Source organism: Melitaea cinxia, chromosome 4 (assembly GCF_905220565.1).
Source record: "Melitaea cinxia chromosome 4, ilMelCinx1.1, whole genome shotgun sequence".
Classification (NCBI taxonomy): Eukaryota; Metazoa; Arthropoda; class Insecta; order Lepidoptera; family Nymphalidae; genus Melitaea; species Melitaea cinxia.
Window position 1 is genome coordinate 14,936,407 of NC_059397.1, and position 12,969 is coordinate 14,949,375.

At 32.5% G+C, this 12,969-nt stretch overlaps 1 protein-coding gene across 1 annotated transcript in view; it reads right to left on the minus strand.

The window, feature by feature from the left end:
- Nucleotides 1-860: 860 nt before the first annotated feature.
- Nucleotides 861-12,969, minus strand: part of LOC123670425 (kinesin-related protein 4-like) — a 39,531-nt gene continuing 27,422 nt past the window's right edge. Inside the window, exons 9-17 of the mRNA XM_045603920.1 lie at nt 12,661-12,720; nt 11,777-11,889; nt 11,331-11,498; nt 10,429-10,582; nt 5,016-7,936; nt 2,434-4,940; nt 2,140-2,314; nt 1,408-1,537; nt 861-976 (exon numbers count right to left, since the gene is read on the minus strand). Of these exons, the coding sequence (XP_045459876.1) occupies nt 861-976; nt 1,408-1,537; nt 2,140-2,314; nt 2,434-4,940; nt 5,016-7,936; nt 10,429-10,582; nt 11,331-11,498; nt 11,777-11,889; nt 12,661-12,720 (6,344 nt within the window). The remainder of the gene's footprint in view (nt 977-1,407; nt 1,538-2,139; nt 2,315-2,433; nt 4,941-5,015; nt 7,937-10,428; nt 10,583-11,330; nt 11,499-11,776; nt 11,890-12,660; nt 12,721-12,969) is intronic.

Consider the following 12,969-nt stretch of genomic DNA (forward strand, 5'->3'; position numbering starts at 1 on the left):
GTCGAGAATGCCGACACTTTAAAATTCCGCTGTGCCGTATCCACACATATACAAACTTTTTAATAATAAAACCTCACTCTCATTTTTTATGTTTTTATATTTACTAAAAAAATATGTTTTGATGGATGTCAAGAATTTGTATGTTGAATTCTTATTTATAATTTGTTTTACAATTATAATATAATAATAATATTTATTTATTTCAAATATTTGGTACATAACAAAAACAATTTGTAACGATAATAACTACATTAGTATAAAACTGTGTCGCAGTCATTAACGCCCTCCTCACAAAGCGTCGTATCACAAAGATGACCAAATGTGACAAAATATAAACGCAAACACAATGATCACCAGGAAAAAAGAAAAGATCAAACAATAATAAAATAACTATGATAAAATAAAGATAGTAAAAAAGGGATGCATGATGTGAAATTTAAAGACGTATGTTGTGTGTAAGTAGGAAATGTTTATGTGCGTGCGTGCGTGCGTGCGCGTGTGCGTGTGCGTGTGTGTGTGTGTGTGTGCGTGCGTGCGTGCGTGGGTGCGTGTGTGAGTGCTGTGCGTGTGTGTGTGAGTGTGACCGATGGCCGTTGGAGCAGACGGGTCCTGGAGTGAGACCGCGTATTGGCAAACGCAGTGTGGGACGTCCTCCGGCCCGTTGGACCGACGATCTACGTAAAATTGTTGGTGTAGGCTGGAACTTCGGGAGACCTATGTCCAGCAGTAGCCTGCGATAGGCTGAACTGACTGACAGAATTATTAATAACTAAATTATTGTTTAATCGCTAAACCTCGTGACGTATTTTATGGGCGGCCCTTAACGGCATATTTAGTGAAGAATTATGTGAATAGCAATGCTACCCTTTGTCTATCCTAAGCGGAGTGCTTCTGTTGGAGCTACTTTCATCGACGTCCATGAAAAATTCCTCTGCTTTTGTTCGAGATTTGAATACAGCTTCCATTATCACGTGCTCTACAATTACAATGGATGAGTTAAATACAATATGTACAAAAAAAAAAACTTAAAAGTGTTTTGGTACAGGAAAGTAATCACAATAAGCTTAATTTTATCATTATAAATAATAGGCATGAAGTATGAAAATTTGCGCTGCAGTCTAAATTACTCGAAAATTGTCTATAGGCTACGGTAATCACTTACCAACCTGATGATGATGATGGGCCATACGCTGATACGTTTGCCGCTTTAGTAATATAAAAAAAAAACGTAGAATTTTTTTTAATACATTTTATATAACACTTCCTCGGAGACCTCTAGCTACCTTACTGAGAGCATATTATTTAGCTGTGTTCTTTCGTAAGGTACTTCCTTAGTAGAACTGTTCCAAATTTAAATAAAAGACGTTTATGAATTTTTAAGCTACGTTGGTTTTTTCTTTCACTCACCATCCACATCGTCCGAGAACATTCGCTTCGAGTCGTGTATACTCTGTCGCCTCTGTCTCGAACTGTCAGCTATATCAATGGAAAGGCGTGTCTTTACAGGGCCAACGGATTCCAATTCCAAAATTCTGGACTATAAATAAAAATAGTATTACAATATAAAGTTTAAAAAGAAGGTAGTTAAAAAGAAGGATTACTTAGAAAAGTTCATGTATAACATATGGTATGATTAGTATTGCCAGTGTTATTTGAACTAATAAAAAATTGTATTTACTCCTATGATGCCTACAAAAATAAGTCATAAATACGAGATCGTATTTTTATGTTTGAATTAAACACATAGTATACAGTTTATTTTTTTTAATATGAAATCTAACAAAAAACAGCTTTCAATTTAAATAGTTTTAAAACTAGCTGACAGACGTTCTGCATTGAGAAAAAAGGATTATTGCAAAAAGAAAACAGATTTTAAGCGGCGTATTAAAATGAAACATGCACCAGTCTTTAAGATAGAACTCCAACAATACAACTGCAAACACTGCATGTAATTTCATTCAGTAGCTTTTGCATGATGCACTGGCAAACAAAGACAAAATATACTAAAAATGGTATTTTTTTTGGCATCTAATGGCCTTATGAAGATATTATTTTCTTCTCTAATATCATGATGAATGTACAAAATATTAAATCAATGTACAGAGAGAAACCAGTTATAGCTTTGTTAGGTTTACATACCTGTAGAAGCTCTCTGCACTTAGTTAACTCGTCATTTGTTTCTTTAGCTGAATGTAGCTCGTTAGCTAATTCTTCATGTCGTGTTTCTAGTGTTTTACACATTTTTTTCAATTCGTCGATTTCATTGTCCTTTTCTAGGCTTATCTTTTCATCTGCTTGTTTCTGTTTTTTAAGCCTAAAATCAGTTTTTAAGCTTTGTTAATTGTAAATTGCCTTTTTAATAAGCAAAATAATACTTTATTTTTTAAATACTGGTTACAGTAAAATTTTAAAAATATAAAAATAAATATTTACCTTGTAATAATCCCACTTTGTATTTCCGCGGTTTTTTCATGTTTCTTTATATTATCCTCCATACGAGAGTATTCTTTACATTTTTCCTGTAATTGGCTTTGTAGTAACAAATTCTCTTCCAACAATCTTTTCGATTCTAATCTCAAATTTTTAGTGACTTCCGAACTCTCTTTTACTGTCTCTTTAAGCGTTAAGATGTCAGATGTTAGTTTCTCGAAATCGATTTTATGTTGTTTGATTAGAGCATTCGCTTTTTCCAATTCTTTAGTATACGTTTCTTTTTCGTTTAGAATGACGTCATTGATAGATTTCAGCCGATCTATTTCTTTTTGTAGACTTTCGGATGAATGAAGGAGCTCTTTTATTTTGTCTTTATCTTCTATGTTACTGTTAACTTCACTCAATTTGCTTTCTAAGGATGTGATTATCACTTCTTTATTTGAAATATCTGTTTTTAATAGAGATACAAATTCACTCAAATTCTTTATCATTCTTAATAAGTTAGAATCGCTTTCTTCTATTTTATTTTTGTACGTTTTTTCTAAATTTTCGTGTACAGTTATTTGTGCGTGCAGTTTGTGCTCTTTTTCTGATATGTCTAAGATCGTTTTCTTGCTTGCTTCAATTTCATTTCGCAAACTCTGTAATTCTCTTTCTTTGACATCTAAAAGCTTTTTAAGTTCATCAACTTCTAAGACGAGTAATTGTTTTTCTTTTTCTAACATCTCGGTATTATTTTTATTACTAGCATTTAAAATATTCTCAAAAATTATTTTTATTATTTCCATCGTAGGCAGTGTCACATCTATATTCTCCTGTATAGCTTTACAACCTACAAGTTTATTGTAGTTTTCGATTACTTGATCCTTTAATTTCTTTTCTTTTTGAACAATATCCAGAGTTACAGCTTTACTTATTTCATGAACTTTTTCTTTTTGTCTTTGCAACAATTCAATTTCATTTTCTTTTTCAAAAAGTTCTAATTTTAGAGCAGATAACTTTTCAATTAGAGATTCAGTTTCTTTTGTCTTTTCTTGTAGAGCTTTATTTATTTCTACATTTTCTAAAATTTTATTTTCTAATTCAATTACATGCGTTTCTTTTACATTTTGTATTGCTAATTCGAAAATTTGTGCACTAGTCAAGCCTAATTCCTTGTCTATTTTCTTTAAAAATTTATCACTAAAATTATTTAAAATGTTATTTGAATCTAGACTTTCAATATAGGCCAGATTATTACGTAAGTGAGATATAACATCACCGAATAATTTAAGATATCTGTCTTTTTCTTTTAATTCTTTAGCTATTTCGTCTTGATCTAAGTTCACCTTGTTTAATTGCATTTGAATTTCCGATTTCGACTCCTCCAAATCTCTTAATTTATTATTTAAATTGTCTATCTCGTTTGAATGTTTATTCTCTAGGTATTCATTTAACATTTTCATGACATCTAATATTTTTATATCACACGTGAGGCTTTCTTTATCTGCGGCAGTCTTTTCGATATAGTAATTAAAGCAAGCTATTTTATCTATTGTATGGCTATCCAAAGAACGTTCTTCTGGAATATCAGGCATACTAAACTTTTCATAATGGGCTTTTACGTTGTCAAAATCTTGATTGAATGAGCACAAATGGGAGTCTCCCATACTCACATCTAAGTCCATTGCATGTGTCATAGACAGATTACTGCGTTCTAAGTGGTTTTTAATAGTAGTTACTTGTTCTTTTAATTCAATGCAATCCTTTTTACCAGCATGTAGCTCATTTTGTAAAGTACAGATTTTATTGTATCTCGATGAACTATCAGAATCACTAAAGCTACGGTCTAATTTTTGATGAGTATTTGGAACTTTGCTATTTAAAGTTTTTATGATCGCATCCTTGACATTACATTCTGTACACTCTTTTTGCTTATCACTTGCATCTCCAGACTTTAAGCGATCAACCTCTTTTTCTAACTGGGAAAATTTATCCGTTAAAGTATTATTTATTTCTTTTAACGAGTCATGCTCCTTTTTCAGGTGGTCTACTTCAGATATACTTTCAAACACTTGATTCGATAAAAGGTCGTATTCTTCTTGTAAAGTTTTAAGTTCTTCGCACTTTTTCATTAAGCAATTATTGAGTTTATGTATTTCATTTTGTTTTTCGCAATTATCTTTTTTCGTCGAAGCAACTTCTAAAGCAAGATTCTGATATTTACCTTCAATATTTACTTTTTGAGCTTGAAGCTCCGCCAACCCTTTTGTCATGACATCAATCTCTTTTTTATAAGTTTCTTCTGTACGTTTACAACTATCGCAAGATTCAAAACTATCATTATTATTACTTTGCAATTTTTCATTACAATTTATTTTAATTGGACTACTTTGAGTATCTTTAAGAGATTTCGATTTTTTATTTCTTGCATATTCGTCAACAACTTCACGTAATTTATCGTTTTCTGTCTTAAGTGATTCCAGCGTTTCTACTATTTTCATCTCGTCAAGCGATTGTACTTTTATCTGAGGATATGACAAATTACATTTAGTAAGTTCGGCGAGATTTGTTTCGCAAGCTACCTCGTTATATGAGCATACCTGAGTTACATCGAAACATGTTTGATCATGAGAGATTAGAGTATTATCACAACTATTTAAAGTGACGTTCGTATCTAGCATTAAAAGATCACCGTCGATAGTAGACTCATTTTTAAATTGTGAATATAACGAAACTGACTCTAGAGCGTTTGGAAGTGAGTAGCGTTTTATACTCTCATTTAGTTTACCTAAATTTTCCGATTTTAATAAAATTAGTAGTTCTTGCAATTGCCTTTTAAAGTCTGGTATGTCTCTTTGGCATACAAGATGAAATCTATTATGATGATGTTGCAAGAACTTAACTTTGGAGGTTAGTGATCTATTTTCAGCATATGTTGTCGCTGTTAATGTGGACAAATTTGTTCGATGATTGAGTACTTTTTTTTGTAATTCGTGTGTATTTTCTAGAAGTAACTGTACCTCTTTTTGTGTTTCCTCGTGATCCTTCAGAAGATTAGCGTTTTCATTTTCTAACTCTTCAATTCTCGTCTTTAACTTATTATTATTAGTTTTCAAAGCATCCAAATCTGACATAAGATCTTTACATTTGCAATGTTGCATAGCGCTAGTGATATTTTTAAGGTCGTTTGTAATGGAAGTTTCAGAACTAATTGTTTTGTCATCATCATTTGACGATATAACATCAATGATACTATCGCAACAAATTTTTAAAAGACTAGGCGGAGAGTACCCCTCTGTATAAAGACTTTGTTTTTTCCAAAGTTCTTTAGTTTTCGCATTATCATGCCGTTGTTTATTTTGTAATTCTAATGCTGAACACTTAGATTTTAGTTCTGAATTTTCGTATTCAAGTAACACAATTTGTTCTTTCATTAAAACTTCAAGATTTTTGAATTTATCTTTCCAATCCATAGTTTTAGTCTCTATATTTTTAATTTCATTGTCTTTCATCAACAAATTGTGTTTTAGCTGATTCAATAAATCATTACTTTCTTGAAGAAGTTTCGCCAAAGTTTGACCATCACTTTGGATTATTTTGATTTCATTTGTCAATGCACTATTACTGCTTCCTAAATTACTAATATCTTGTATCAACTTTATATTTTCTTCTGTCAGTAGTTTTATTTCACGTCTAGCCTCAGATAGTAGGCTTTCAGTATTATCATATTTTGTCTCACGTTCCGTATTCAATATAGATACATGATTAGCTATTTTTTCCAATGTAAGAATAATTTGTTCATACATGTTCTCAGGATTACTGTTAAATTGACATGACATGCTGTTTTCGATGTTACATTCGGATGTTAATCCTGTTGCCTTTTCTAAAATATTTTGTAACAAATTATCCCGTTTGTTAGTTAAGTCGTCAATATGCTGCATACATTGTGTAACTTGATTGGATTCTTTTTCCAATTCTGTACATAAAGTTTTACATTTTGCATCAATGTTTTTTAGTTCTTTCTCTTTATCTTCTACAGTTTGCATTAGATAAGTTTGTGTTGACTTTATTACAGTGAAGAGATTATTTAGTTTATTTTTTAAATTGGCATATGTATTTAATGTATCATTTTCTGATTCAACAGAACATTTAATATTTATTTTATCCTTGTCGACATTTGCTAAGTTTTTGTATTCCTCATAAAAACTATCAATAACTTTATCAAGATCATTAATATGTGATTGAAGAACTCCTAATTCTGTTTCTCGTTGTTCTAATAAAGCAACTACCTGTTTTTTTTGTTCAATAGAATCTGACACAAGGGTCTCCAAAGATGGTAGTTTATCACCTAGCATGTTAAGTGCTGACACTAAATCACTCATCTTTTCTGGGACTTCTAATAAATTTCCAGTAAATAATACCATTATTTTATTAAATTTGTGTATATTTGATTGAACTCTATCTATATATTCTTGAGTTCTATTTTCTGTCTGTTGTAGAGATATAATCATTTCGTCTTTTATTTTAATATCTTCTTCTAACTCTGTTATTTTTTGAGACAAAGTTCTGACTTGACCTTCATTTATATCTATAACAGACTTAATTTCTCCTTCTTTCTCTTTTAAATCTGAAATAAATTTTTTCTTACAGTGTTCGAAGTCCTTTATTTCAGTATTTAGTAGAGCAATTGTTTCATTAAGCGTTTCCTTATCTTTTTCGATATTATTCAATTGAGTTTGAAGTTTCTTTTCCACATGTAATAAGTTAGATTTTTCTTTAAGTAGTTTATCTACAACAATAACATTTTCATTTGACTCTGTTTTAAGGCGTTCAACTTCTTGCATAAGAACAGATACTTCTTTCTTTTTGTTTTCGATTTCTTCTTTCATTTTACTGACTTCGATCATTTTTTCACTATCAAGAGACAATTTTAAATTTTTAATCTCTTCATTTCTTGAATCGAGGGCAGCTTTAAGCGAATGTAGAATATTTTTCATGTTTTCATTATTTGCGATAAACATTTCCTCGTTTGCTATCATAGCTTCTAATTCAACGTCACTTAGATTTACCTTTTCTCTATCCGCTAATTTAATCTGTAATTCTTTGATCACACTGTTGTAAGAGTCGACATCAGCATTAATATTCTCTATTTCCGCTTTTTGTTTTTCAATTGTATTATTTAAATTTTCTATGGTTGATTTGTGTAAAGAATTTTCATTTTCTACGTAAGAAAGTTTTTCTTTATATGTAGTTACCAGTTCTTTTAGTTCACGATTTATGTTTTCTAAGCTTGCTATTTTTAGTTTCTGTGAGTCAAGCGCTGATTTTAGGTCTAAAATGGACTTATTGTTTAGAGACACTTCACTCTCTACGTTATTTTTGAAAGACGGTACTTCGGATACTTGTTTTTCCTCTATATTTATAATACTGTTTTCGTTATCACTACTGACTAAAGATATTTCTCTGGACAGGTCCATGAAGTTCGCTAGTTCTCTATCTATCGCTTTCGATGCTAATTTACCTGTATGATAAATTAACATAATTATAATAATTTTTTATACTCTGCTTACAGTTTCAAAATCATAACAATAGAACTATAGTATTTTAAATTAAAAACTATTGTATATGACATTTATAATAGGCTCTCAAGTTTATTTCTATTTTGATATTGTATAATAATGTATTTTTTTTCTTGGTCAAAAATTGAAATTCACGTAAATTAATCAATGTGTGTGAGTCCGAGTGAGAGTCTCGTCTCCCAGCATAGGCTACTGCTCCTGGACTTAACTCTGAAAGTTCAGAGTTTAAATAAGAGCCCGAAGCCCCCAGTTAGAACGAAATGGTACAGATTGGATGATAGGGAGGTGGCTGCAGAATTCCGGGAAAGAGTGGTTGGTAAAATGATAGAGATGGGAGATATGGTGGGGATGGGAGTAAACGACTGCTGGAGTGAAATGGCAACGTGGGTGCGAAGTGTGGCAAGGGATGTCTTAGGGGAAACGAAAGGGAAAAGGAAGATAGGGAAGGATACATGGTGGTGGAATGAGGAAGTACAAACGATTTTGAAAGAAAAGAAGAATGCTTTCAAAGAATGGAAAAGAGTGGAAGATGGAAATGACAGAGAAAAGAAAATAAAAAGATCAGATTACCAAAACATTAAAAAGAAGGCTAAGAAAGCAGTCGCTATCGCAAGGGCCAAGGCTCAAGATAAGTTGTATCATTTTTTAGAGAGCCCACAAGGTCAAAAAAAAAAAAAAGAAAAAAAAAAAAATCTTTTTAGAATATCAAGAGAGAGAGATGAATGCAAGAGATGTAAACCATATGAAATGTATAAAAGACGAAGCGGGGAAGATTTTGACGGACGATGAGGAAATAAAAGAACGCTGGAAGAGATACTTTAATAACTTGATGAATGAAGAAAATGAATGGAGCGGAGTGTTAGAAAATGTACGAAGTAATGAAGGAATGGTGAAAGAGGTAAGTATAGAGGAAGTGAAGATGGCAGTGCAGAGTATGAAGAATGGAAAAGCAGTTGGGCCAGATGGTATACCAGCGGAAGTATGGAAGTTTTTGAAGGCGGATGGATGGAAGTGGCTGACTTTATTTTTCAATAAGTTGCTGCAAGAAGAGGTCATACCCGAGGAATGGTGCTACAGTTCACTGGTGCCCATTTTTAAAAATAAAGGTGACATACAGGACTGCAGCAGCTATCGAGGAATAAAGCTCATGTCACATAGTATGAAGATATGGGAGAAAGTGATAGCGCGACGAATGAGAGAAGAATGTGAGGTCACACAGAACCAATTTGGATTTATGCCGGGCCGGGGAACTACGGACGCCATATTTGCACTCCGCCAACTCTGCGAAAAATATCGACTCGCACAAAAAGACCTACATATGGTGTTCGTAGATCTGGAAAAGGCATACGATAGAGTCCCCCGTAAGGTTCTGTGGTGGGCTATGAAAGGGAAAGGAGTGCCAGAGAAGTATGTACGACTTGTTCAGGCGATGTATGATAGAGCTAGCACCCACGTCCGGTCCGAAGCCGGGGTAACTGACAAGTTCAGTGTGGCTGTAGGTTTGCACCAGGGGTCGGCTTTAAGTCCGTATCTATTCCTCCTGGTAATGGATGTTCTAACATCAGACATACAGGAGGAAGCACCCTGGTGTATGCTGTTTGCTGACGACGTTGTTCTTGTCGGAGATAATGTCCTTGAGGTACAGAGCAGACTGGGAAAATGGCAGGAAAGACTGGAGGGCGCGGGATTGAGGATAAGTAGGTCTAAAACCGAGCACTTGTTCTGCGATTTCAGCGGTTCGTTCGGTTTTTCCCATATTGCCTTGGATGGTGTATCCCTACCAGTCTGCTCCGACTTCCGCTACCTTGGGTCATTAATACAAAATGACGGCAACATAGACCGTGACGTGAAAAATAGAATAAATGCGGGATGGATGAAATGGCGACAGGTCTCTGGAACAGCTTGTGATCCACGAATGCCCCTTAAACTTAAGGGGAAAATCTATAAAACGATCATAAGACCTGTCGTAATGTATGGATCGGAATGTTGGGCAACAAAAGTGACGGATGAAAGAAGAGTGCACGCAGCCGAGATGAGAATGCTAAGATGGATGTGTGGAGTAACGAGGAAAGATCGGATTAGAAATGAGTATATAAGGGGAAGTTTGAAAGTAGCACCCGTGACAGAGAAAATGAGGAGCAATAGGTTAGCGTGGTATGGGCATGTAATGAGAAGGGATGACCGCTATGTCGGTAAAAGAATGTTAGGGATGAATGTCGAAGGACGAAGAGCGATCGGCAGACCGAAAAAGCGATGGATGGATTGTGTGAGTGAGGATATGAGAAAGAAAGGAGTAAGCACTGAAGTGACGAATAATAGAGAGGAATGGAAGAGGAAAACATGTTGTGCCGACCCTACATAAGTGGGATAAGGGCAGGAAGATGATGATGATGTAAATTAATCAATGTATTTTGTAAAAATATAAAATTCATACCAATATTTTTATGTTTCGTTTTTGTTTCATGTTCTTGTAATAGAGAAAGTAGTTCCTCTTCCCTACTCTTGGCCTTTTTCTTTAATGTTTCATAACTAAACTCCCAATCCGTCAGCTTAGTGTTGTAGTCCTTACAAGCTGTTTCTAGATCAGCCTAAAATAATAATAAGCTTCTATTACAAAAAATATAACACTAACAATAAGATTTATTGAAAATTTTATAGTTATACTTCATCACAGCAGCCTTTCGCAGTCCACTAGTGGACATAGGCCTCCACAAGTTCGCGCCTAAAATGGCGTGAACTCATCTTTTTGCCCATAGTCACCACACTGGGCAGGTGGGTAGTTATACTTGGTATTAATATAATATGAAACACCTATTTACATGATAATTCTTATCAGAAAATATGAAATATTATCTCTAAGAATTTCGACAATGCAGTGTTATTTTATATCTATTTAATAACTATTCTAATTAATTCTTAAAATTTAAATTGTAAATTTAATGTATAAATAAATAAAATTACATTATCCAGCAACAATAAACTGCTTTATACATACATAAATACGAAAAGAAATTACAATATTGTGATTCTGAACTTAATAAAGTACATATTATGTGAATAAATAATAAAAAAGCGCGTGTCAGCTCCAGTCTGACACTTGACTGGATTTTATTCTATAAAAACAATTACTCTGACATTTAAAATATTTTCATCTCTTTCTCGCTTGAGATGATGACTGAAGATATTAGAAAGTCAGAGAGAGCTCTGTCAAATCTCAACGTTACTGCTTCAGCATTATTGTTTCAATCAGTTTCCATATTTTTTTTCATACCATAGACTTTATATCGATTATTAGAGAGTAAAAAACCAATAATAATATTTTAAGTGAGACAGTACCTTAGCTGAAGTGATGTTCTTTATTTCGTCTTCTAATTTATTTACATTACTCCTAAGCCTTTCCATTTCTAAATCCTTTTCATTACTAAGTCTACCAAGTTTGTTGAGATCGTCTTCCAATTTTTCTATTATTGATGATTTAGTTTCTAATTTCTCCATTAATTCAACCTAAAAAAATTATTTTTGATAATTGAATAATAATTAGGTACTTTAATTGCTGATTTTGTCAATACTTGAATTTGGGCCAGCTGGTAAGCATTTAATTATTTTTTTATATTTTTAGTATCAGTATTTAATTATTCAGGATCAACATGAAAAAAAAAAATTATGAAGTCTAATCTGTTTGTAAAATTAAATAAAAAAACAGTAAAAAAATGAAAAAATTGGAACATTTAAAAAATATAGCGATTACCATTTACAACCACAACAAACTGAAATGGACTTACTATATTGGGTGTGTATATCTTTTCTCTTTCAGTCAATTCAACAATGTCCTTTAAATTTTTCTCTGCTTGCTTTGCATTCTTTCTAAGAATACAAGGCGGGGTTTTCGATGACTCTGAAATATTTTATAAATTTTAAAGAAGCTTAATTTTATCTATTAAAGTATATCACTAGATGAACACAAAACACATTTTTCCACAAAGTGTAACAAACAAGTATACAGTACGTCTGATGAAAATTGCATTGTCGTAACTTTTGAACACTGGCAACAGTACAAATTGCAAGCGAGTTGCTGACCCTATCAGGAACCATAGGAACACAATATGAATGGAGCTGTACTGTAGCTGTACTTGCCTAATCGGGTATTTCTTTTCGATCAATGGCCAATAAATTTTTAAAAGAATGTGAGTCATCAGACTGTTGGTGCCAACCAAGTTCGTCAAGAGAATAAAATTTAAGGTTACCATAACATAACAAAATTTCGGACAATTAGCTTGTAACTAGCATTGTAATTTACATTATTTTATTTGCTGTTAACATACAAAAGTTATCATAATATTTTAATGCACCCTATAATTTATTTATGTAAAGATAATACGAAATTATTGAAAATAGATTTGCCCTGTCTCCGGACTTTAATCCACTTTCAGCACTTGTCACTGGCAAAATCATCAGCGAAAAGCTGATGGAGCCATTGCCTTTAAAGAAAAAGAAGAAGAAGAAAATACATTGTTTACAATAATGTGTATTTAAGAACATGGTGATAATGAATATATATAATGAAAAATAATGATTACTTAACTAAAACCTTTATTTTTCCATCTAATTTACTAAAAAGCATAATTTAATAAAACTATATTTAACATTTACATCGAAGTATACTTACGGTAACATTTGTGGTATGGTGAACAAGTCTGTAGATCTGATGTGTTGTCATCGTCACTGTCTAAATATTAAATAAACTTACTTTTAATCAACCATTCTAAATGCTACATACTATAATATAAGACAAAATCTCTCATTACATATTTGTAAAGCTATTAAGTTAAAAAATAATAATATTTATTTCTGGTTTGGCATACACAAGGTTAAAAACAAAACAAATAAAATAATGTTTTTTAAATTTAGTGCACGTTTCAGCTTGCAGCTGTAGTCTGTACTAATATAAAAAAATAGCAGTCTTATATAATTTTAT